The sequence below is a fragment of the Mustela nivalis genome (assembly GCF_964662115.1).
Source record: "Mustela nivalis genome assembly, chromosome: 17".
Classification (NCBI taxonomy): domain Eukaryota; kingdom Metazoa; phylum Chordata; class Mammalia; order Carnivora; family Mustelidae; genus Mustela; species Mustela nivalis.
Window position 1 is genome coordinate 33051104 of NC_139036.1, and position 25247 is coordinate 33076350.

The following is a 25247-nucleotide window of genomic DNA, read 5'->3' on the forward strand; positions in this document are numbered from 1 at the left end:
GGGAACTGCCGAGGGGGGTTTATGCTAAGTCAGGGATGTGGATTCTACGGTGGGTGGGGGGGACTCAACTGAATTCTACGGAGTCAGCTCTTATCTAAACAAAATGGACGTTGTACCCTGAGTGTCTCATTTGGACTGAGGTGAGCAATCCCCTAATAGTGCCGGCCCTTGAAACTGCTGCCCTCTCCGGGGGGCAGGGGGGCAGTGGGCAGGGGGCACTTCAGCTTCATGTAAGTGTTCACTGCACAAATCTTGTCATTGCCCGACTGGCATACACCTTTGTGATGAGGTGTCATGGAAGGAATTCCGTTATAAAGAGGTGACAGCTCGGTCTCAGTCGTTTAGGGAGAGGGAAGGGCAGAGCTACGGAGTAAAATATGTAGTTTACAGCAGTCTCCTGGTTTTTACATTCAAATGCAAGCCAAGGCTTGGAAAAAGGCATACACTCCCATTTTCTTAAATAAATTCAAGTCCCACCTAGGGGGGACAAAAAGCCAGACAGCCACTGATTCACAAGAAAAGTGGAGGGGTTTATTAAATCTAGTTCCTACCACCATGTTGTGGGGGGGGGGAGACACAGGTCAGTTTTCGCCCATATTTATATGCCTGCAGTGAGTCAGCCTAGAGTCCTACAGTTCCTTAACATACACCACCATAATATCCTAGACCAGACAGTTTCTTAGAAATGTGTGGTTTCAGAAAAATTGAAAATTTTCCACCTTGCACAAAGGGTTTGTAGCCAAGCTAAACCCATCTGGCTCCTGCCTAATGTGGTCTATGGAGAAATCAGCATGGGACAAAAATCTGCCTTTATATATCTCATGGGGTGAGATCTGTGTGCCTCTTGGGTAAACAGAAACTAGACACCAAGCTATTATCAAACACTTTCTCCTTTAGTTCCTCAAGCCAGTGCCCACTGGGACCAGGCCTGCAAAGGGAAGTCCCACCACAGTCTAAGTGGACCAAGAACATTCCAGTACCTCTGAAATCCTTGGCTGTTCCAATGTGTTGATAACCGCCCCCAAGCCAATCAGCTCAGATTTCCTAACACAAAACTCCCTTCACAGAAGGCAGGTCTTAATCACCAGGGTGAGTTGGTTGACAAGGACACCAACTCTAAGGATATGTTGGGCAAATGACAGGTGGGAGAGGCAGGAGTTGGTACCCGCTGTTAGAGGAAGTCAAATGGTCCTCAGGTGGGTGGGGGTGTGAGGACTGAAGGTGTCATGTGGCTTCCTAAAGCCACACAGCAAGGGACATAGTCTCTGGCAGCCATTCAGTAGACACAGAGAAGAGGATGCCAAGGTATGGCCTCAAGGAGGAGGATAAAAAACTAAAGGTTGGTGAGTTTTTTGTTTCCTTTTTCTAAAACAGGCTATGAAAGAAGGTCATTAACTAGAATAATTCCTTAGGATGGATAACTCTTTTTTTTTTTTTTTAAGGTTTTAAAAAAATGTATTTATTTGACAGAGAGAGATCACAAGTAGGCAGAGAGGCAGGCAGAGAGAGAGGAAGGGAAGCAGGCTCCCTGCTGAGCAGAAAGCCTGATACAGGGCTTGATCCCAGGACCCTGAGATCATGACCTGAGCCGAAAGCAGAGGCTTACCCCGATGCACCACCCAGGCACCCCAGGATGGGTAATTCTTAAAACCAGTTTCCTGGAGAAGAAATGTCTATTCTCTCTCTCTCTCCCCCCTTGCCCCCACGCTCCCCTTCTTCAATCTATTGAATCTAACTAGGCAAGAGAAAGGAGACAATTTAATTTGCAGAGCTGGCAAGCCATGTACCAGCCTGGGGACTTTTCATGCTGAAATCAGAGGAAGGAGGTATTGACTTTTAATACCCACAAACTCTACCTACTTCTGATGGAATCTGAGGCCACACCAAAAGGAATGAAATGATTCTTTCTTAAAGGCCTATAAAAAAGAAGAAAGCGGTTATGGCTACATAATGAAAAGAATAGTGAGAAAAGTTTCAAACTGTACCTAGGTGTTCACTCTCTTGAGTCTTGTAGCTTGAATCCTACACTACTTTAATACAGATTCATTTAACATTTATATCTAAATAAAGATCTCTGGTTCAATAGGAACTTCACAGAAAATGGATGGTTCCATTTCTCCAACTGACCAACCACATTAAGGCGAGTCTCACTGTATGGATCTGAAAGGGCATGACCAAGGCATCATCGTTTAGGAGCACAAGATTAAAATCTTAATTTTACCCCTTTTAGCTAAGGCCATAGTTCCCAACCCCAGGTAGGGACCAGATTCACCTAAGGAACTTTTAAAAAATACAGAAGCTCAGCATCCCTCCTATTACAGTAAGAAGCTCTGAAAACGGGACCTGGGCTCTGTAGGATTGTTGTGTTTCATTCGTTTTGTTTTAATGAGAGAGGAAATAGTCTTCTCAGACACTTTTGCTGGGAGTATGAACTAGAACAATTCCTTGGGGTCCTCCTATACACTTTGATCAAGCAATTCCACGTCTAGGAATCTAAACTTTAGATATGACACCCAAATGTAAAAACAAAAACAAAAAACCCAAAAAAAGGGCACCCCAAGGATGAAAACAAGCTAAAGGTACTTGCTCTATAAATTACGGCATAGATCTGACAATGGGATTCCATGTGGCTAGTGGGTCCTTGTATGCTCTTGTGGAATGATATCCAAAAGGTATTAAGTAAAAAGGGGAAGTTGCATAACATTATGGATAGTATACACATACTATGTGTAGTATACACACTAATCTTTTGTTGTTGTTGTTGGCGCACGTGTGTGAGCTGGTAGGGGTGGCAATGACAGAGGGAGAGAAAGCAGCAGAGAATCTTAGGTTCCACGCCCAGTGCGGAGCTGAAGGCAGAGATCTCTCTCACAACCCTACCATCACGACCTGAGCCAAAATCAAGAGTCAGACCCTTAACTGACTGAGCACCGAGGTGCCCCAGTGTGCATACTATTCTACGTATAGTATGTGTACATAAATATGTTCCCATATACACACATGCTTATAAACACAAAGAAAATGGAAGAGTGTCCAAGAAACTGTTGACGCTTAAATCTGGGAATGAGGGCGCCTGGGTGGCTCAGTGGGTTAAGCCGCTGCCTTTGGCTCAGGTCATGATCTCAGGGTCCTGGGATCGAGTCCCGCATCGGGCTCTTTGCTCGGCAGGGAGCCTGCTTCCTTCTCTCTCTCTCTCTCTGCCTGCCTCTCCATCTACTTGTGATTTCTCTCTGTCGAATGAATAAATAAAAAAAAAAAATCTTTAAAAAAAAATCTGGGAATGAGATAGAAGAGCTCAAGCTGTACACTTGTACAGTTCTGACTTAATTTTGCGATCACATATTACTTTTGTAATTCAGTATTTTGTTGTTTCAAAGACCTCCACTGGCAACTCTCAGATGGAGCCAAGGTTGAGAAGCAATGATCCAGGGGAAATAGCCCCTGTGGACACAAGGAGCTCAGACACTCAAAACTGGTTAAGAAAAACCCACCGCCCACGCAAGCACGTGTTCACACCATGTCATACTTCGGACTGGCCAGAAGATGGAGCCCCAGAGGCAATCATCCAGCTCTTCAGTCAAAACTTGTCAAAACCAATTTTTCATTAACCCCAGTCTTTTTACTACTCTAAGGATTATTTTATGTACGTCCAAAGCATTCTTTCCTGCTGTTTCCATAAACAGAGGTTTACACACATTTATGTCATACTTTTTTTTTTTTTTCATAGAAATCCACGGGCCGTTCAATATATTCAAATACAACACTGGGAAGATGTTTTCCTGAAAGGAATTGGCAATGCTTGCTCAGACCACCCCCTCCTCCTCAGCACTGTCTCCCTGTTGTGTTTGCTCTGGTTTACTCATCTCCTTATCTTATTCCAGAGTCGAAGCCACAAAGGCTGGCGGTAATCAGCCATGTGGGGCATTTGTCCTTCTAAATCTATCCACACCTTTGGCCCAGAAAGTATGGGGCACAGGGCAGCCTAGGGCAAGTGCCACGAGTTTTCCTGCCCTCCCACTAACACTGATTTTCTGCAAGTGGGTGTGTTGCCACAGCAACTGTCAAATCACATCAATTATGCCGCCTCTAACCTCCCAACATCTTCTTTAAACACACCACGCGTAAGACACGTGGCTGGAAGCATGGAGCACCAGGCCCCTTACCATACAGCAAAGTTTCCTTTCTCTATGTTGGAGGGAGTTTGCCCCTTTGTGGATTAACCACCGTATACATTCTTTTTAGTCTCTTGTTTTCCCCTCCTTTTTTTTTTTTTATTCCAGTTCAGTGTTATCACATAACACTATGATCTGAATTGTTTCCAGTGCACTTTTTTCTCTGCATATTTAATAGAGACTAATTCTTAACATCAGTCAAGAAAAACTCAATGAGTCACTTAAATGCATTCTTCCTATTAACAAAATTTTTGCTCATTCTTCAAGACACAGTCAAGGATTCTCTCTGATATTCCTTATACACCTCATTCAGGGCTGACCACTCTTGCCTCAAGAGCTTCTCAAGTTTAAGGGCCAGTATCTTTTTCATCTTGGAATCCCCAACTCCTAGTTCAGTGCCTGGTAAGCAGTCTGTTCTCAGTAAAATATCTGGTGAGGAAATGGGTAAATGCACTCCAAAACAAATGTTCATTTGCTTGTGATTCTCCATTAATTTTTATTATGTTAGTAAGTAACAGGAATCATGACGGGATGACCAGGTATCCGATCTAAGTAACAGTACAAATCCCTTTTAAGGGGGGGGGGTACAGAAAGTTCATTCCTAAGACTTTTATACCATCTTCTTTTTCATTCTTGTTTTTTTTCTGATCCAAGAAGTGCACTGAAAGGGAGGCTTCTCCATATGGGGAGAAGCAACAAAGCCCCAAAGAAGGAAGCGACCACATTCCTGGAGTCCTCAGCAGGCAGCCTGACATCTGGTCCGCACTCGGGGAAAAGAGGCCATATCCTCACATGGAGATCTATTTTTTGCATTCCGAACTGCTGATGCTTCACTCATACAACTCGCCTCACACACAGGAAGGGGAAGGGAACCAATATTTACCAAGTGCTGGTTGCATGCTCTCTGCTGCTTCACTTACGCAGCCCTCCAGGAGATCTCAGCCCCTTGTTCTGCAAGCAGCTCTCACCAAGCATGTTTCTGAGAAGCACACAGAGGCGGACGCCGAGCGAGGGCCTCCAACTGCTTGCGTTCACCCAGCTGATGGCCATGCAGAGCTGATGCCCAGCATCTCCATGTACCCATGGGTGCTTCCCCCAGGATGTCTTTGGGTGGGGAAGGCGGAAAATCCCCTGGTTTCCCTGTTGCACTGGGGCAGGTCAGCAGAGGGTGGGCCGCGGGAGGCTGAATCCTGTCTTGACTCACAAAAACCATACGGTGGGCTGATTTCAGAGGCATTAAATGTTCCTACTACCCCCACTAGAGTATCCGTATGTCTTCCTGGGTCTGCCTGTTTATCATTTCATGGTGTTTCACACTTAAAACTATATTGGAAGGCAGGGTGGATTTCAGAGTCACACAAAAGAGCAGAATTCATTTTTCAGTTAAATCCTTCCTGATGTATCAGTAAAGCCTGTATTTTGAAAATCGGCTGCTCTGTGGCCTTGAACATCAGACTACCCTGGCAACTGACCGAGAACTGAGTAGGCCACGGACGCGCAGTGGGGTCTGACTGCGGCGGCCCCTTCCACCTCTAGCTGCCTGGGGTGCATGTGTCACTGTGTTGTACCCTTGACACAGGTGTTCAGACGCTCCAAGACTTCTGCCTTCCACAGGCTAAGTGCCCTCCTCGGAGAAGCAGTGGCGAGTTCCAGCATCCGACCACGTGTGCTCACGTTCCCACCCTAGGTCCTCTGGGCATGCGCCGTTCAGCTTTGTCTCCTGTTCCCTGGGCCCGTTTTCTCACCCATGAAAGGACGCCGGTGGTGCCTACCCAGGGCTAGTAATAGTAGTCCCCAGAGGTGGCGTTGAGTTTTAATGACATCATACACATAAAGCACGTAGCCTAGTGCCCAGACTAAGTGCGGAAGAAGGGTGAGCTAGTCTCGTGTCTTTCCTGCCCATCCTGTCTGTTGGAAGCCCTGTGTTCAGAGAAGAAACTGGTCCCTGCTGCCAAATGATCCTCCAGATCTCATCAGTCAGGAGAGTAAGAGCTGAGTGACAAGCAGGAACCCCAGGTTGCTGGGGGCAAGTCAGCATCACAGGGCCCCTCCTGGAGTCCTCCGGCTGCACACCAAGCCCTTCTTTTAATGTTGGTTTTGCGTAGTTGTCTGTTTGTCTTTGGCTTAGAGGAAGGTCAAGGGTTAAAGGATGTCCCTTTTACTTTCAAAGGGAAACACCCAGGAGGCCTGTGGAAGAGCCTCCCCACCTCTGATAAAGTGCAACCTGAGAAAAGGCAGTGGCGTTCTACTGAACCGGCCTGGCCTTTTTTCTAGACTAAAAACAGGATGACTTACTAATACCACACAAGCAAGGTGCTAGGAGGGACTTAAGACCTGAGGAAACAGGCTTGGAATGATTTCGGGGCTGCTTTAGGAGTTAAGACATTTCTCTTTTTTAAGAAGTTCTCCAAGGCCCCAAAGCGCCCTGTAATGTTTCAATTCATACACAACTGGGTACATACATTTGCATATGGATACCCAAGGTCAGCATGTCCCATTGTTATTTTGGGAAGACTGGAGGAAGGGTGACTGCTGTGTACTATTTTTTTGTATTTTAAAACTTTTTTTTTTTAAGATTTTATTTATTTATTTGACAGAGATCACAAGTAGGCAGAGAGGCAGGCAGAGAGAGAGGAAGGGAAGCAGGTCCCCTGCCGAGCAGAGAGCCCGATGCAGGACTTGATCCCAGGACCCTGAGACCATGACCTGAGCCAAAGGCAGAGGCTTAACCCACTGAGCCACCCAGGCGCCCCTGTATTTTAAAACACCTCAGTGGCTTGAATAATTCTCTGCACTCTTCCCACCATTTCTCCCTTCCCCCAACCCAACATGGAACTCCGCTATGCTACTTACCCCGCTAAAACCCCAATCAAGAACCTGTTGGATGAGTTTTCAGAGCTCTCCCAGGTGACTGGGAACGTGCAGGCTGGAGCTGGCCACTTCCAACTCCGCCTGTCATCGAGGGAGGGAAAATTGGGGGAGGGGTCAATTTATACTTTTATTTGTGAGCATAGAAATGCTCTTGTCTGAAAACATTCTTCATTCTTGCCTATTAAAGAATCAACTGGTAAACAGCGAAAGGTTCACATGAAGACCAGCTCACCGGAGCCTTCTGAGACACTCGGGAGCTTTCACCGGGTCAGCAGGGCTGTGTCTGCACCTCGCCTCCTCTGAGACCACCCTGACTCAGCTCTGTCCCAGAGGACCTCACCATGCCATCCTATCCCTTTGCAGAGGCTCCCCATGTTCAACACAGTCCTGCCAGCACCCCTGAACATAGGAAAGTCAGCGTACATTCTCTTTTAAATCACTTATAATGAAAGTAATGTCTTGGTTATTTCAGCAAATGTTTCCTGAATGCCAGCTGTGGTCCTAAGCCTGTGTTTAGGTGCTGGGGAGAAAAGCCTCTGGAAACTCCGAGTCAGGTGCGAAGTCAACAAGCACCTAACCGCAGGAGTGCTCTAGGAGACGAGAGCATAGACTTCAACACACCTTCACGGACTTCATTTCATGTAAAATGAAAAAAAAAAAAAAAAAAGCTACAAAACCCTATGGGATTAAAATACTCACACTGGTAAGAGGACAGACCAGACTCAAGACCAACCACCTAACCTACTGATTTTCAAAGCAGTGCGTTCTGACTGATAACAGCTCTGCTGTTACAATGCGTGAAGAAATGCACAGTGCATTGCCTCAGTTAATTATAAAATAAAATTACATTCCCTGAACCCTTCCCCAGAGGAGGGTAGGGGGTAGAGGGCTGGGGGAAGCGTCTGGCTGGGTGGCGAGTGGCAACTAGCCAGGGCTTACACATTTACCATGGCTGACATACCAAGCAGAGAATCCGCACGAGCAAGGGAGAACTGACACCTGATGCTGACCACAGGCCATCTCCATCATCTGCTAGAGCTGCTGTCCCTTGAAAAGGAAAATGCGTTTAAAAAACACATGTCTGGCTTATAAGGGGAAGGGGAACAAAGCTTCAAATAAACTTCTGAACCTCAACCGTTTCTCAGTACTTTCAGGAGACCTCTTTGAAATGGCAGGGCGACCGCCATCTCCCCAGTAACCTTCTCTAACCTCACCTGGAATGACTAATGTGATTGCAACAGTATTACTCTGTCAAGGAGCACTCGTTCCACCCCCCGCTGAGCTGATGCCTCTACCAGCCATGTGAGAACTTGGCATTATTTTTAAAGCTAATTACCAGCAGGTTTTTGCGACAGGTGGAATGTGTTTCTGTCACTTCCCTTCCGCAGAGTAAGCAAAGGCTTCACCAGGTGACCGGCAGGAGGCTGCAGCCTGCTCCCTGAGTTTCTGGGCATCTTTTACAAATGAGGGGGCTTCCCATTGGTGGTCTGTCCTATGAAATGGCCCCCTGGCACAGGCACCCTGCTGGAAAATTTCTTTAAATCTTGATTCATTGTTGCTTGGCTGGATGGGACTGACAGCAACAGCAACAGTCCAAAGCCGAAAACACTAGAATCAGAGTAAGGCTCAGCACTTGGGAAATCCCTGCAGAATTTATGGGTTGGCACGACAGGGAAGGAGGAGTTTATTCTCAGTCATTTGTTACAAGAGGGGTCTATTCCATTGACAGAAGAGAAGTTAGCATTACTCCCATAAATCTTTGCTTTTGAATCATTTTCATCTTTTCTAAGGATGGTTTAAAATTCCAGAAGCGATTTTATTTTCAAACCCAAGTCAGGCACCAGACAGCCACCTAGAATAACTGAGCAGGAGGGGATACCACAAGAAGTCTTTTCTATCACCTCTCCCCTCCAATTCCTCTTTTTGAAATTAGATCTGTGTTTTCCTGAAGGAAAAATGATCAGCTTGGTCCCTGAGAAAAGGAAGCCAGAGATAGGACCAGAGGTAAAGGGGGGGGGGTTGTTGTGGCTGGGGGTATTACAAAACGGTAAAGTACAAGGGGTGGGGGAAATAAATAAAAATAGACCAGGGAGGGAAAACTGAATGGAAGAGGTCCATTTGTTTATTTTCACAGTGTTTGCCATTCCAGGAGGTTTGCTGAAGTTCCTGCCTTCAGTGGTTGGCTCTGGACCAACGCTTGAAAGTCTTAGATCTTTGGAAAGAAAGATTTGGACAACAAAGTTGTTTTATCTGGGAGGGTAACTAGTTTACTCAAGAGTTCCAGGACTTTGGTTTTGATGTTATTACCTTGGCCTAAGCTCCTCTGTCCCAGGCGGTCCTGGCTATGTTTACTGATTTAGCAAGGGAAACAAGACATCCCAGGAGGGAGAGGGGCGTCTCTCAGGCCCGGCCTCCATGTCTGCCTGCATGGCCTTGTTACCTGCGCACCCCGAAGACGGCCAAGATGGGGAAAAGTCAAATATTTTTTAAAGGTCCTATCTCTCTGCACTCATGAGAGGGAAACAACACTTTTCTAACTTACTCCCCAAATAGACACTACCGTGGATGTTCTGCCAAGGACTGATGCGAAAGTGTGTTCCAAAGTGAAATGTAAGCTTGGCCCAGCGCCCAGCTCTCGACTGTATTTTGCACAGAGGGCTGCAGGCTGGTGGTACCGAAGGAGCACATTTCCCCCCACGTGACTGCAAGAGCCAGGCAGCCCAAGCAGATTTCTTTGTGTTAATAAAATGTGATCTCTAGACGGTACACGCCAGCAGCCCTGGGGAAACGTGAGCCAGGGAGAAGGACCCAGGGAAACCCACAGTCCCGGCTGCAAAGGGACGGCACTGCCGGCAAATTCACTGGTGTCAAGGTGAGGCATTCCCGGCCTGCCAAGGCAAAAGGAGAGCAGAGTCCCAGAGGAAAAGACCTGTCAGGAAAATGCTGCTAGAGAAAGAAAAATAATCCATGGAATCCCATCAACCATGAGCCCATACAAATGTTTATTCTTTCTTGGTAGTCCTTCCTGGACACCTTCTCAAGGTTTGGAGTGTCCCTGGGATTCTGGGCACCTCATCTCCACAGAGGTTACCCCAAATAACGCAGCTTGACTCCTAGGTTCAACGGTATATATTCTGAGCAGGTGTAAGGGGCGGCGAACATGTACTTCTATTCCCTCACCCCACAGGGGCCCAGCAAAGGCAGCCAGCTTTCTATGAACACAGGCAGCTATGGTGAGGGAATCATAGGTCACCAGAACAATCACCATGGGAAAGCCTGGGCCGTGAACACCTCGCTTCTGTGGCCACCAACTCCTGCCTCGTTACCACTGTGACTTTGGTCCCTTCTGACCTCAGGAAGGAATCACTGCCCAATGCATCAACCTCTATCTTTGGCGGGGAGGGTCACCAGCTAAGGAGGAAAAGGGGGATTAACCTCCCCCCTCACTGGGGCTCTTTTAACACAGCAGAGATCATTTAATCTCCGGGATTTTCCAATTCACTATGCTCTCTGGTCAACCTGATCTTCCCAATGTGGAAAGCTGGAGGTACCAGGGGCAGAGCTGGTGGAGCTGGAGGTACCAGGGGCAGAGCCCACAGGTCAGGGACCACAGGGAATTTCTGAACCTCTCAGGGACTATGTTGGAGACTCCAGGCAGGACTTCATGGCCCAAAGGGTTCCTGTGGCTGAAAGGACTGGAAAGTCCTAGAAGATACTGCTCTTCTGCTCACCTCCCCTGCAGAAGCCCAGCCCCAAGGCTCCTTGACCACTGGCAGGCAACCAGCCATAACCAGCTAATTCTGGAGCAGCTGAGTTGATGAGCACTTCCCAGGCCCAGGTGAGCCTTCACCTTGGTTAATCTGCAAACCAGCTAATCAGCCTCAGGATAATAGAAAGTTAATCGTATGCAGAACTGAAGTGCAGTCATTGGAAACATCAAGAAACCACAGTAGCAGAGGAAGCCAGGTCCACTCTCTGCGATCTCTCTCGGTCCACCCTCAAGGTTCTCCACAATGTTTAACCTCAAGGCCACCACCCCACTGCCTCAAATACTCCCGGATCCACCCCCTGTCACACAGTAACCTTGATCCCAAGGAGCACAGAGTAAGTTCTCAATAAAATGGGACCACGATTACTCCACCAGCTCAGTGCCTGGATCTAAAGCTAGGAGACATGTGGCTGCCTATGGGAGGCATACTTGGGGAGCTGTGAGCAGCATCACAGGTTCAAACATCACCAGGAAGACAGATCCACAGCACAAACACATAAAGCTCATTCTAAAAGGGAAGAGAAAGAAATAGACTTTGGAATATCCGTTCCATCAGCCTGGATAATGGAAGTTCATCCCGAGTCCAAGCAGACTGGTAAACTCTCCAGTGCCTTCTTTGAGAAGGTGGTGGCACAAGAATCCCAGTGTGGGGTACTGAGGGGCCCAGCCTCCTGGTCATTCCAAGGTCCAGGTTTCCCAGGGAATCTGCAGCCATAACTGCTGGCTGCACCTGCCAGGCTCAATGGTTTGTAGCAACCTTTGCTGGAGCAGTGAGCGCCCACCCAAGCCTGACCTCTACGGCAGTGTCCACTGGAACCTGATGGGGAGTGTTGCGTTTACAGCTTCTGTCCATCTTGCAACTCCTGCCCCCTGATCGCAGCGCAGAATCAAAAGATATCCCTTCTTCCATTCTATCAAACTCCCCAGAAGCCTCCTGCAGAGCACAAACTAGTATGTGCCAGGGGCTCGGAAGAACACTTTTCCAGGACACCAGAAACCGTACTGGCCTGAGTCCTTGATCTTTTGCCCAGCGGAGGGACAAGTTCTGAAGGATCTTTCCAACCTGCTCTGTCGGGGCAGCAAATACCTGCCACAAATACTGTCCCATCTGTGCCTGTGGCAGACATCCCTAATTCATCACAAAACTCTTTCCGCTGAGCCCAGCCCAGGCTTCAGTCTTTCCAGAGGACATTCCAGCCACCTAGCAGTGCACCGCAGCTGACTGGGAGCTGGAACCTGCTGCCGTGGTGCCCGGGGTGGGGGACAGGGGGGACACATAGCCCTGGATCCAGGCATGCAGGGGAGCAAGCTGAAAGCAGAGCTGGCCACTGCCCTTCTGGAGAAGTCACTATCAAAAGAGCTAGCTGTGGGCCTCAGGGATCCAACCCCCCCACCCCACTTAAAAATTTTATTTTGTCTGCCTAATCAACTGCTGCTAAAAAATCCAACTCCTGGAGCAGTAATTCCAGCCAGATATCCTGTTTATGGGGGAGCCTGGGAATGCCGAATACCAGAAGCCAGAGGTTCCCATTCAGAACGAAGGCCATTTTTTAAGGGAGAAACTAGCTTTAAGGCTGTTCTTTTTTTCCAAAGGTGTCAAATGTCTTTTGCTTTTCAGCTCAAGTTTTTTAAACCCCATCACTCTTTATGAGAGCCAGAAGGTCTGATTCTTAATCCACCTCCTTGCCTGAGAGCAGTACCATCAGCCCAAGAGGCTCTGCATGTTTTGCACCAAGATTTGAATGTTAGTCTTCCAGCTCCTAGTAGTCTTAGAACAGAGTCACAGAGCTAAAAATAGCAGCCATGTTTTACAGACAAGAAAACGAAGGCCTTGAGAGATTGGGTGACCAGGGACACACAACCTAATCCTGGTAAGCTAGCTCCAGAACCCCAATTTGGCTGACTCCAAATGCAGTGCCCTTTTAAATGGCCTTCCAATTGCTGCTAAATGTTCTATCTCTCTTTTTTAAAGATTTTATTTATTTGAAAGAGAGAAAGAGAGAGGGAGAATGGGGCTCGGGTTTGGGGGGGCAAGGGGCAGAGGGACAAGCAGACTCCCCACTGATCAGGGAGCCCAGCATGGGATTTGATCCCAGGACCCTGAGATCATGACCTAAGCTGAAGTCAGAGGCTGGACTGAGCCACCCAGGTGCCCCAACCCCTCCTGCCATTTAAAACCCAATGAAAATAATAATGCTAACCCAATGTATGCTTTAATTTGAATTTACTTTGGTCAATTTTCTAATTGGCTAAATTATATTTATGACATACTTATAAATTAGAAGGATATAGATTATTCTCATCTTACAGATAAAGAAGTAAAACGCAAGAGAGGTTGACAACTTGCTTAAGACGTTTCATAGCACAGCTGGGACTATAAAGTAGATCTTTTAGTGCACCTAAAGAAACATCATGGGGCTTTACAAAGACTCAGCCTAACAATGCAGAAATCTAGGAGTCCCAACACTGAACTACAAGTACCTTTTAGAAAGTAATCTTTAAATACCAGACTCCAGGGGGCTGGGGGCGGGGGTGGGCTGTGTAGTTCAGTAGATAAGCGTTTGCCTTTGGCTTGGGGTCCTGGGATGGAGCCCCACATCAGGCTCTCTGCTCAGTGGGGAGTCTGCTTCTCCCTCTCTCTCTCTCTCTCTCAAATAAATAAAATTTTTAAAAATAAGTACCAGATTGTCACTCTGAGTTAAAACTTATACTGAGTGACAGCTGTGAACAGGCACAATCCCAGATCCCTTCACTGATCTGCCCATTTAATGTAATTTACCCCCATGACCATCCTATGATTGGCTGCCACGTTCCAGGTAGGAGAGGTGGGGGAGGGGCTCATAATTTAAGTGACCTGCCCAAAGTATTATGGGTTCTTAGGAGACCTCCAACTCCAAATCCAATTTAGTTTAGTGCCTAGAGGGTCCAACCATGACATGCTTGTGCTATTAGGACTGCGTTTCTTTGAATATCTTTATCAGAGCTTGTTATTTCTGCCTTGAAGATGATTTCATTCTGATCTCCATGGTTTTTGGCCACGGAGACATGCCCAAATTTATTTTTAAGCTGCCTGTAATGAGAGTGGAAGGGCTGATGAAGAAAAGAGAAAACGTACTTTGGCGACATAGCCACAATATGCAATCCTCTTGAGAGCAGACTAAACTCCAGGAAGCAACATCATTCCTAATATGAGCTGATTTCCTACAACCGCTTCCATTAAGTGCTTAGCACCATCCTGGCTTTAACACATAATGGGTATTGCTATGATTTCATATGCATTTAGCTGATTTAAACTTAGGAGCATTGTGCCTACTCTTTTAGGAAAGCACAGAGATATTTCATTAGATGTAAAAATATGCTCAGGGAGCTCTAGCTGGAATCCAGAGGGGGAAATCTTACTTAGTTTAATAAACTTCGTTAATCTTAGACAGGACTGTTGTACCTTGAAAAGCTTTACCCTGCCACACCCATATGTACAGTACACTAAGTACTATAGCAAGACCTATGCCAAGAACGCCACATCTCTAATCTGGTTGAAAAACAAAGTCATATCAGGTTAATCCCAATTCTATTTTCATACTTTCCTTCCAAATAATCTACTTTGATTTTCTCAATTTCCTCACATTCCCCTTCTGCTTCAACAGAAGGGTCCATTTTTCCTATCTGGAGACCTCCATGACACTTTTCCACCTTGTAGGGGGAGGTAAGAAGAACGTGTCTAAGAGGTTTACACTAGGGGGAGAAGAAGGCCAGGGACCTGGCTACCTCTGGGTCCCACCATCCTGCTTCTCCCCACCCAACAGTCCATCACCAACAACTGACGGGGGTGGGGGGGTGGGGAGGCTACTAGTTCTCCACTGCATGACCCAAAGGTGTCACCTAAATTAAAAAAGAAGAAACCCAACTCAGAAATCTTATAGCGTGTTGGAAATGCTTGAGAGTCCCCAGGGAGATGTCTCTAAGTTCCATTTCTTCCTTCCCCCCTCCCAAGCTCCTTCAGGCACAGGGTCAGACGCTGGTAGGGGGATGGAGATGAGAGACGCAGCCCTGGCCTATGGAGCATACATCTAGCAGAGCCACCAGAGGAAGCAGGTGGTTACACTGTTACAGGACCACAGCCAGGGTTTGGAGGTGGAGTAGATCTTTCCATAGAAGTCAACACCCCCAATACTTAGCTTTTGCCTCCTCGTGACTCTTTCTTCCCTACAGTGACGCAGAAGGTGGGGAGCCGTTTCGAGGCCATCAGTGCCATAGCATGAGACACGTTCCTACTCAGGGGACCATACGATGAGGGAGGCAGAGGAAGAGAAGAAAGAGTAGAAGAGAGGTCCCAGTGATGAAAGCTACCACTCCTATATTGAGTACTGCTCAAGGGCTTTGAATGCATCACTTCGTTTACTCCTCCAGGAGTCCTCTGTAACAGGAATGATCTCCCCCGTGTTCAGAGCAAAAAACAAGATAGAAAAGTTACAGAGCCAAGATCTACGTTCAGGCCAGAGGTTTAACCCCCATGTTATGCTGCTCTTTGATGCAGAGAGTAGTAAGAATGAGGGGAAGCAGCACCAACAGCTGATCATTAGTCAAATTCAAGGAAAAACAAAACAAAACACCATCCTTCGGGATTGGTCTAGGACATCCTAGGTGGTAGGTAAATGAACAAAAATGCTCTTTGCGTTCCATACACTTAGTATATAGGAAAATTTAAGCTTAATGAATATAAAAGGTAAGTGTGGTGGAACACAGGTGGGGGAGGGAGGGAGACAGAGAGAAGCTGCAACAATTTGGTGGGAACTCCAATCAGTACTGCGGCCAGTGTCCAAAGGACAGACAGTCTCCTGCCACTCACTAGTACACACTACAATTACAAACAATCAATTTACATACACACAAGTAAAGCCTTTAAAAACAAGTTTGTACTGAAGTTAAATGTGCCTAAGATTATATTTGCACAGTTAATCTGCTTGGTGATATCTTTCTTCATAAAGAGGAAGTAAATTTCAGCTTCATCAATAAAAGGTCAAATGATCACAAAATCTGAATCGATGCGGTGTGACCGTCAGGAGAGCTGAAGGGTAGGAAGAGAAACAATATAACTAAATTCAAATTGCTTCTTCACACCCAGTTTTTGAAGTAGTGAAGTTTTTCATTCATCTTCAAACTTGTAAGGAATGCAGTCACTAAATGCTACTAAATGGTCTGTTCCGTTTGAGGAAATTTCACTTACAATGCTGAAAAATACTTACTTTTTGACACAGATGTAAATATTATCTTAAAAATCATTCAAGTGGTTACCAGCCATTTGAAATAAACATACGCTAGATTCTATCAGGAAAAAAAGGACACCAATGCCCGCCCCCCATCCCTGCCCTGGGCGCCTTGGGAAAGTATACTAATAACTGTAATGAAATAAATTCTAAGAAATTCTTTACGAAGTCAGTTTTATAAATTTATCCTCGGAAAGTCTATTAAGACTTTTTACTTCTCTCTATGCTTTCTAGATCATCACTCTTTCCTCTCCAAATCTTTCAGTGGCCTTTCGCCTCTTAAAAGCAATACTATGTTGACTGGATCTGAGATCCCCATCCTATTTTTAAACTTTCCTTTCCTAAAAGCCTCCATAATCTCCTTAGCGATACTAACTAATGAAGCCCACAGCACAATAACTCGATTCTAAGGTGGACGGGAGTCTTCTGTTTAATCCCCAGGGCAGATGGAGTTGGACTGTGTCACTCTCCTTAGAAGTACTCTTCATATCTTAGGCTACTGAGATCTCCATCTGGGTAATCTGATTACTGCATATCTACATGATCTTGTTCTTCTGGTTCCTAGCATGGATTCCCATTGGTCAGGACCGGGTGGCATCCTTCCCCAAACAAACCTTCCGTCTCCCCATTCAGTTCAGTTCAAGAGGCTTTATCGTGCATGAATGAACAGCCTCGCTTCTTAACTCTTTCCATTAAGTGTAGAAGCACTTACAGAGCAGCAACAAGACTCTCCTTCTCTGCTCTGCTGTCCGGGCCTGGATTCCATCGCAAAGACAGCGAATCAGACTGTTAAACCCAGAGCTAATTAGGAAAAGAAAGCATTGCTCTTCCCCACTTGAGGAGTTTTTTGCCAGAGCACTTATTTTTGCTGATCCATTTATGCAATCCCACTTTCTAAGAGAACATTTTGTCACAGATGATTTAGTGTTGTAGCTCCCCGGAGCATCTTTCTGTAGCAGGCACTCATTGTTTTTAGGAATCTACGGTCTCCCGGGCAAGATTTGAGAGGGAAAGAGGTTTCATTAGCCACAAGCCATCTCTCAGTTAAGACCTCAAATTCCAAAGCATTCTTCCAAAAATCATTAATGAAAAAAAAAAAAATCCCAGATTAAACTTCTAAAAACAAAAGTTTCAGGAACCTCACGTGACAGTGGAACTGTGTGATTTTTCAGGACAGAAAGTGAGGCTGGAGGTTTCCATCCAAGAGTCAAGACAGTAAGGACGTTTGTTAAAGTCAGAAGAGAAAGAAAACAAACATTTTAGGAATTTCCACCTTCAGTCCCAGAGTATGTATCCACCAGTAGCCAATTCCACAGAAACAAGTACTGTGCGGTTTTCCCCCAACAGACCCTCAATTCTGCCAACACTCCTGTAATTGTCTACTGCACATGGCCGGAGGTGAAACTGCACACAGTGACTGTTATTTCTTTATTTAAGTTAACTGGTTTGGGTTCAGCAACTCCTCCAGCTTTCTGTAATCTTGGCTTCATAGCAGAGTACACTTCAGTGGTATTTGGGCAAGTCACCTGATGCACGTGCCGTTTGGTGAACCCCATCCCTCCCCCCAGACCCTGTCCCCACAACACACACAAAACCCCTTCCCTCCAGCAGCATTCTCAAAGCAACACACCCACCCCATAGCCACCATATACAAGCATGATGGGCAATTAATTCCGGTTTCAGGGAAGAAGGAAGCCACAAATACAAGGTCAGGACTCAAGAATGCGAAACTATAATGATTCCTTTGTCTCTCGGGAGTAAAATTAATCAGCTGGCCAGAAACCTGGCTAAGTATTTTTAGCTAGATATTACTGCTGCAGGTAATCCTTATAATCAACTACTATTTGTACCATTGAGGCATTAATGTCTTCTTTTTCTCACATACATATATACACACAGAACAACAACAAAACTACACTTGGAAGTCAGTTCCGTACACTTGTTTGCAAACCTAGTAAGCTTATAAAATAGAGGCATTTAAAAGTGATGAATGTTAATGGGCTGGGTTTATTAAAATCTACTTCTCTACTCCTTTGAGACCAGGCCTGCTTTTGGACTTTTAAATTCTGAACCATTCAAATCCCTCCAACTATTTTCTTGCCAAAGAGTGTTTCCCCCAATCTAAAATCATAAAGCCCCAAATGATGGGCTTTACAAGTGAAACCTAAACCCTGTGTTTTTGAATTACTTTCTCTAGATCATTAGAACATTGTGTTTGCAAAAGCTGTTTGATGTTCAAGGGAGAGTATTTATTTTCAAAATAATAATAATAAGGAAGTCCCAGTTTGCCAGAGGAAACTATTGTGAAGTATCTAAAAATGTCTCAGATCCAACCTTGAACCGGAGTGGAACCGGCCACATGCCACTTCCCTCCTCGCAAACCCTCAGTGGCTCCCCACTGCCTACTGGATAAAGTTCAAGCTGCACAGCCAGGCATTCCCGAAGCTGCCAGCCTGCCTGGCACCTGCCTCTCCAGACTCCTCTCCCTGACTCCTTCATACGCATTTCCTGCTCCAGCCAAACTGGATCTACACCTTGTTCCCTCACCGCCCCGTGGGCGTTCCCACCTCTTCAACTCTGCCTTGCTGGCCTCCCACTCACCATTCTGGCTCTCCACCTCTCATTCCCAGACCCAGCTCCGGCTCCAGCGCTTCCAAGAAGACTTGCCTCGGGCACTCTTACCCCAGGCAGTGGCTGCTTCCTGTGAGATCTGTTGTGGTTTCCTATTGCCTGCACTGCTCCCTTATTTATTTTTAAGCATTCTACTCACTTACTTGATCACTCTTCCACAGCCTCTTTTCAGTAGATTTATTGGAGGCCTCTCTGTCCCCATCTTTTGGCACCAAGGACATGCTACTCTGTCCTGTCACTCACCCTTTTACCTAAAAGTTCTATCTTCCCTACTAAATTGCCATTTCTTTGAGACCAGAAGCCAAGCTATACCCTTGTCTGTCTTCCCTGGGGCACACCACAAAGTGAAAGCTGATGCTATTTCTGGGGACAAGCCAGGCTGCTCCTAAATCTTCCTCTGTCGCTCCTTAACCTTCACATCGACAAGAGAAAAGTAACAGAACAGACTCACGCGTGGTAAAGGCTGGCCCCCTGTGGGCCAGGGGCCATGCTGGACCCTTTGTGCATAATACCTCTACAAAGTTCACAGAAACCCAACAAAGATGTTACCCGGCAGATGAGAAAAGGAAGGTACAGGAAGAGTAAGGATTTATCCATTATAGGACCCTTTGGGGGAAAGAGGAATTATTATTCTGGAATGTTTATGCAAAGTCTTGCTTGTAAACGGGAGGGGGGTGAACTAGACTTCTCTCCTCCTCCAGCACCCTGACAGTCCTTATAGCTTCTTTACTCCTGAGGTCCTTCCATTGCCTTCCAGTCAAATTACGAACGCCTATTATTAAAAATTCAATGGAAACATCAATTGATTGATTTGCTAGCAAATATGTCAAGAATAAACCTTCTAATTGGGAACCTCTTTGAACTGCGTTTTGCCTGTTTTGATTTTTAATCTCTAGAGCAAGGAGGAACGGTCACAGGTTGCACTGAGCTACCCCAGATTCCCTAAAACTCAGAGGCTGAGAGGGGCAAGCAAGACTGTGCAGAGGAGCAGAGGAGAAGTTCAAGTTCCTGGACCAGAGGCCTTCATGCACGAGAAGAGACAGCGTCTGCAGACTCACCAGGAGGCCAGTGCTAGGTCCTCCCAGGAGAAAGATGAGACGGCGTGAGGGACTCCACTCACAGGCAGTTAGGGACGGTTGCTGAGCACTTCCTGCGTGCCAGGCATGGTGCCAAGCACGAGCTCTGCACCGGCTCACAGGACCTTCCCCAACCCCACCAGGTAGATCCAGTGATTATTTCCAAAGTTCCAGATGGGAAATCAGAAGCAGATCATTTAAATGACCTGCCCCACATCCTAAGCAAGCACAAGTCAGGGTTCACACCCAGATGGGTTGGGTTGGTTGGATTGTAAGCTCTGAGCCATTGCTCTAGGCCCTTGCAGAACTGCCTCAGACACAGGGCCGCTCGGATGGGTGCTGTGAATGGGAGGAGCCCCCCCACACCCGCCCTGCGCCCTGCAAAAATCAAGGTCTTCAGGAAATTGAGGTTCATTAGAAAACAATGGGGCTTTTGGTTCAACATATTTGCTAGAGGAATATCAGATATATGCTAAGTGAAAGGTATTCTCGGCCATGTCCATTACAGAATCAAATGCAGACCCTATCCCTCCCCAAAGTGTTTTTTAATCCTGTGACTTCCCCTGCTACTTCCCTCTTCCCTCCATTTTCACTGCTGAGACATAAAAAAATGACTCCCAGGGAAGAGTGATCCGTTGCAGGAGAGCTTCCAGAGAAGCCCAGTGAATCCTCCGGCTTTCTACATTGGGATGTTATCAAAGCTTTGCACGTCCCTCCTTCCCAACCCCTTCCTTTCTCCTCCACCTAGTTCTGTCTTCATCTTGCTATTTTTCTAGTCTGCTAGGCACAGTGCTCAACTGGAAAGACTCTGCCAAGACCCTTGGCAGGAGCCGGCCTCGAGGAATCCTGCCCGCTGCAGCGGTGCAGAGAAGACAGGGCCTCTGGGCACACAGGCACGGCAGAGAGGGCCGAGTCCGGGGTCTGGCTACAGTGCCGGGCAGAGCAGGTTTCCCTGGTGTATGAACTGCCCTCCCGGGCTCAGCTTTCTCATGCCAGGGTCAGGATTACAATTTCTTGCTGGCGCTTGCTGTAGCTCGCCTGGGAAGAGAAGCAAGGGCTGGGGCGGGGGACGGGAGCGAGCCAGCACGCCACCCCGAGCTGGGCAAGCTTGACAGGGCACAGCCACGTGCCTGAAGCACACGGTCATGCAGGCAGGCGGCCAGGGTTGCAGGGCTTGCACGAGAGCCAGGGGTGGGGAAGGGGTTGGGTACCAAGCTGGTGGCTCTTTCCACACTGGCAGAATAGGCACTGCTAACCCAGCAGCGAAGCTGCTGGGTTAACACCAGGAAGTCACTTGTCCTAACCCAGAATGAAGGAGCAAAGTCAAGCAGGCTACACAGAAGAAGGATTGGGCATGCTGGAGGGAAAAAAAAAAAAAAAAAAAAAAGCATGTCCTATTTTTGCAGAGAGAAGGGGACTGGATGAAACAAATCCCTAAATGGAAAACGGGGGTTGGGAATACAGTCTAGTTCCTTCCCTGCTCCCATATCACTGACATCAGAACAGCAGCTCCAGGCCCTGAGTATTCCTGTGCCCCACACCATGCCCGACGGTCAGGTGCTACCCCATTTAACCCTGCAAAACCCCCATGGGAAGGGGACTGTTTATCATCTCCACACTCCTGAGACGTAACCCAAGGCTTAAAGACGTATGGACATCGACCCAAAGTTGCCAGAAGCCGATGTGGGTCCAGGATGGGAACCCAGGCCCCCAGGACCAGAGCTTACGGTCTTCACCACCACCCCGCCTTCCACAACCACCGGAAAACCCCTCTTGCCGGAAGTCAGGGAACTCCTGTCCTGGGAATGTCACAACAGGTCAAAGTGAAGAGACAATGACAAGCCTGTCCTTTACAGGGTGTGGTGAGGAAGATACATTGTCACAAGAAACAGAACAGCTGCCTGCCTCCAGAAGAAAGCTGACTCTCTCCCCTTCATGATGTCCTTGATCCCAGTGAATGCAAAACACTTCCAAGATACTTGAGGTGCGCTGCACAGCAACTATCCATCACGAAGCTCCCAACCTGCAGACATCTCAGTGTGCTGGAGGGGAAAATACAGAACCGCACGCCCTGAAGGGGGAGGGAGAGACTGAAGCTTCATCTCCTGATGTTGAGAAAAGCAAAAGAATCCTGTCGCCTGGGCAGGACCTCCCACAAGCCCAGACCCACCAGCACACGATTCCCCTCCGTCCTTGCTCAGACCCCACGGCCAGCATGCTCCTTCCACGCCAAAACCAGATCGTGAAGGAAGGTCAGCAGGAACAGAACACACATGCCATCTTGCAAAGGTACAATGGGTTCTCCCACACCTCCCCACCCTTTGTCGGCCGCCCACTTCTACCCTCCTCTTCCCACACACCACCACATGGAAGGATTTTCACTTCACTCCGTAACCAGCCTTCATCATGACCCGTTGTCTGTGCTCACAACTAGAAAGACAGCCTTCTTAATTCTCAGCTGAATATGGGTCTAACAGGGGTAGGACACCCCCAAGCTATTCAAAGAAAAACCACCAGAGGAAACGATTTCAAATCTGGCTTTACAAGCATGTGATTTAAAAATAACTCTGCCTTTGTCTGCTACAGATGACTTTCCCTAAAGGGACTGCTGTCCTTAAAGCAATCGCTCTGTTCTCTGGGCAAACAGATTCTTATTTTTTCCGTACCGGCGCATACCTCCAGGAGAGCACTCCCGGGTACCATCTCTGATAGGATCTGAAAGGCAAACTTCACAGCGGTCGGGATGACTCCTGCCATCTCCGCTGACCTGAGGCCATCCGGAACGGGGCACCCTGGATGCCAGAGAAGATGGTGCAGGTGGCTACAGCAGCCAGCAACCACCACTCTTTCCTCATCAAGACGTCAGCCCAGCCAGCTGAGCCGTCGCCCCACCTCCTGTGGCTGGTGGGGGGATCCCTGGGTTCTTTCTTCAAGGAAAACTGCATTTCTTAGATATTTGAGTTATTCTTTGATCAGACACCTAGAAGGAGGAATAAGGATGGGGGGTACCAAACAGGAACGGGGGCTGGGGGGGCCATGATGCTAAGCGGTAAGATTATTCGTAAGAGCGCTGACCTTGTCGCTCCAAGACACACTTGGGGTAGACCTAGAAATGCATTAGTTGTCAGCTTATGGCTTAATTTCCTTTCAACCAGACAGGTGGCACTAATGACACCAGGCTACTGAGCATAACTCAAAAACCGCATGCTGAGCAAATACAGAAAACAAATGTTTAATAAAATTACTTTGCAATTATCTTCCGATTCGCCGGATGTCATAGTTTCATCAACTAGCAGCGTCTAACCATGCTCTTATTAACATGATCTTTCTTCTTGGCAACCTAATGTTGCCTGACCTTCTCAAAAGTTTTGCCAGAAAGCATTACAGGAGGCTAAAAGCATCCATGTGCGTGTGACAGGATACCGAGTTATGCCCAGATTTTGCTGTCCAAATTCAAAGTCTCTATCAGTAGGGGTGATTTTGCCCCCTGGGGGACAGCTGGCAGTGACTGGAGACATTTTTACTTGTCACAGGGCAGGGGCAGGGCAGGGGGGCGGATAGTGACTGGCATTCAAGGGCTCGGGGCCAGGGACGCTACTGCACATCCTACAAGGCTCAGGACAGTGGCCCACAGCAAAGACTTATGCGAAACCTTAACAGTGCCAAGATTGAGAAATCTTGATCTAGACTGAAATGATCCAGTTCCCAGAACGCTCGAGGCTACACACGTGCTCTTCCCTTCTGGGGACTTCTTTTCCTCAAAATTAACTTGGTATTTCTGTTCTGGTCACGACTGTGATTACATGAACGATCGAGAACTTTCTTCCTTTTCAGTTTTGTTTGGGACACATCATCCATCCATCATGTCCACATCCCTTAGACATTTATTTTGCTTTATAAGCTTTATAATGACCAACACGGTATGAGTTGTTATTGGAAGAGTGTTACTGTCTCTGTACTTGGCACTTGAAGAAGACCTTCAGGTTTTTCCCCCTTCTTGTGAGGAGTATTGAGTAGTACTGAGTTTTCGATGTGAAGATTATTTTGAAATATGTTTCCATTTCCAAAAAAAGACATTTAAGTGAAGAGCTTATTTCTAGATTCCAGTGCCCTCTTTAATCCTAGTACCTTTCCCCTATAACCTAACAAAATGATTTCTGCTGAAACTCAGGAGTTCTTTGTCACAGTTTGCAAATCTGATTGGAGCACCCCAAGTGTTGTTTTTTTTTAAATTTTATTCTTTTATTCTTAGGCAGATTTTATTTATTTTTTGCCTCCCCAATATTATATTTAATATTGCTATATTTTTATATTTTTAAAAATTCGATTAATTAATATATAATGTATCATTAGTTTCAGAAGCAGAGATGAGTGATTCATAGTCTTATTATCTACCCAGTGCCCATGACATCAGTGCCCTCCTTAATGTCATCACCCAGTTATCCCATCCCCACCACCTTCCTCCCCTCCAGCAGTCCTCCGTTTATTTCCTATAATTAAGAGTCTCTGATGGTTTGTCTCCCTCTCTGATTTCATCTTGTTTTATTTTCCCCTCTCTTCCCCTTTAAGCCCCTGTTCTGTTTCTTAAATCCACATATGAGTGAGATCCTATGATAATTCTCTTTCTCTGACTGACTTATCTCACTTAGCATAATACCCTCTAGTTTCATCTATGTTATCACAAATGGCAAGATCTCAATTTCTGGATAGCTGAGCAGTATTCAATTGTATATACATACCACATCTTCTTTACCCCGTCACCTGTCCATGAACATCTGAGCTCTTTCCAGAGACTGGCTATTGTGGACATTGCAGCTAGAGCAATGCGGGGGGGCACCCCAAGTTTTTGAGAGTCATCGGTCAGCACTAATTCTAAAAGCCCTGACAAATGGCTTCTAAGGAAGCCTCCAAATCTCAAACCCTAATTCTTGATTCTCAGTAGGACCAAGATGTGGGGACTCAATATTTACCTGCCTTTGGGGAGAAAAATACATATTTCCAACCTGGCAAAACATCTTGTATTTGCCAGGGGATGGAGAAATTAAGTGTTAGGACTGGTACGTACCAATCCAGTAACTATTGGCCAAAATCTCTTGATATTTCTTTCCAGGAGGGGGGAGGGTTATATACTGTTCCTAAGTATTTTAAGAAGGTATTTCAGAAGACAGGATTGAAATCAATGATAAAAGTTGAGACAGGTACAACAATCACTACTGCTCTCATTAACAGAACATCTACTGCTAGTCATTGGACCCTTTATACATACTACATGTAACTTTCACATTAACCCAATCTTATAAAAATTATACCCTTCTATACAAAGGTAAACTGAGGCTCTGAGAGGTAACATCACTTCCTAAAGCTACAAAGTGGTTGAGTCTCACTGCAGAGCAGAATGACGGAGATACGAGGCACCTTCTCATTGGGCTCCAGCCCCTTCTCCCTGGTTTCAATGTTTATTCAG

The 25247-nt window shown here is 46.6% G+C and overlaps 2 protein-coding genes and 1 long non-coding RNA gene across 8 annotated transcripts in view; 2 read left to right on the forward strand and 1 right to left on the reverse strand.

Moving 5' to 3' along the window:
- The window catches only part of MMD (monocyte to macrophage differentiation associated), a 115844-nt gene extending 95930 nt beyond the window's left edge, over nt 1–19914 (forward strand). Inside the window, exon 7 of the mRNA XM_082707713.1 lies at nt 19604–19914. Within this exon, the coding sequence (XP_082563839.1) occupies nt 19604–19813 (210 nt within the window). The 3' untranslated portion in view covers nt 19814–19914. The remainder of the gene's footprint in view (nt 1–19603) is intronic.
- The window catches only part of HLF (HLF transcription factor, PAR bZIP family member), a 54179-nt gene that overhangs the window by 22943 nt on the left and 5989 nt on the right, over nt 1–25247 (reverse strand). The window lies entirely within an intron of this gene.
- LOC309851880 lies at nt 745–5430 on the forward strand. The gene is made up of 2 exons (XR_014304975.1): nt 745–1339; nt 4827–5430. It is a non-coding gene; the product is annotated as an uncharacterized lncRNA (long non-coding RNA).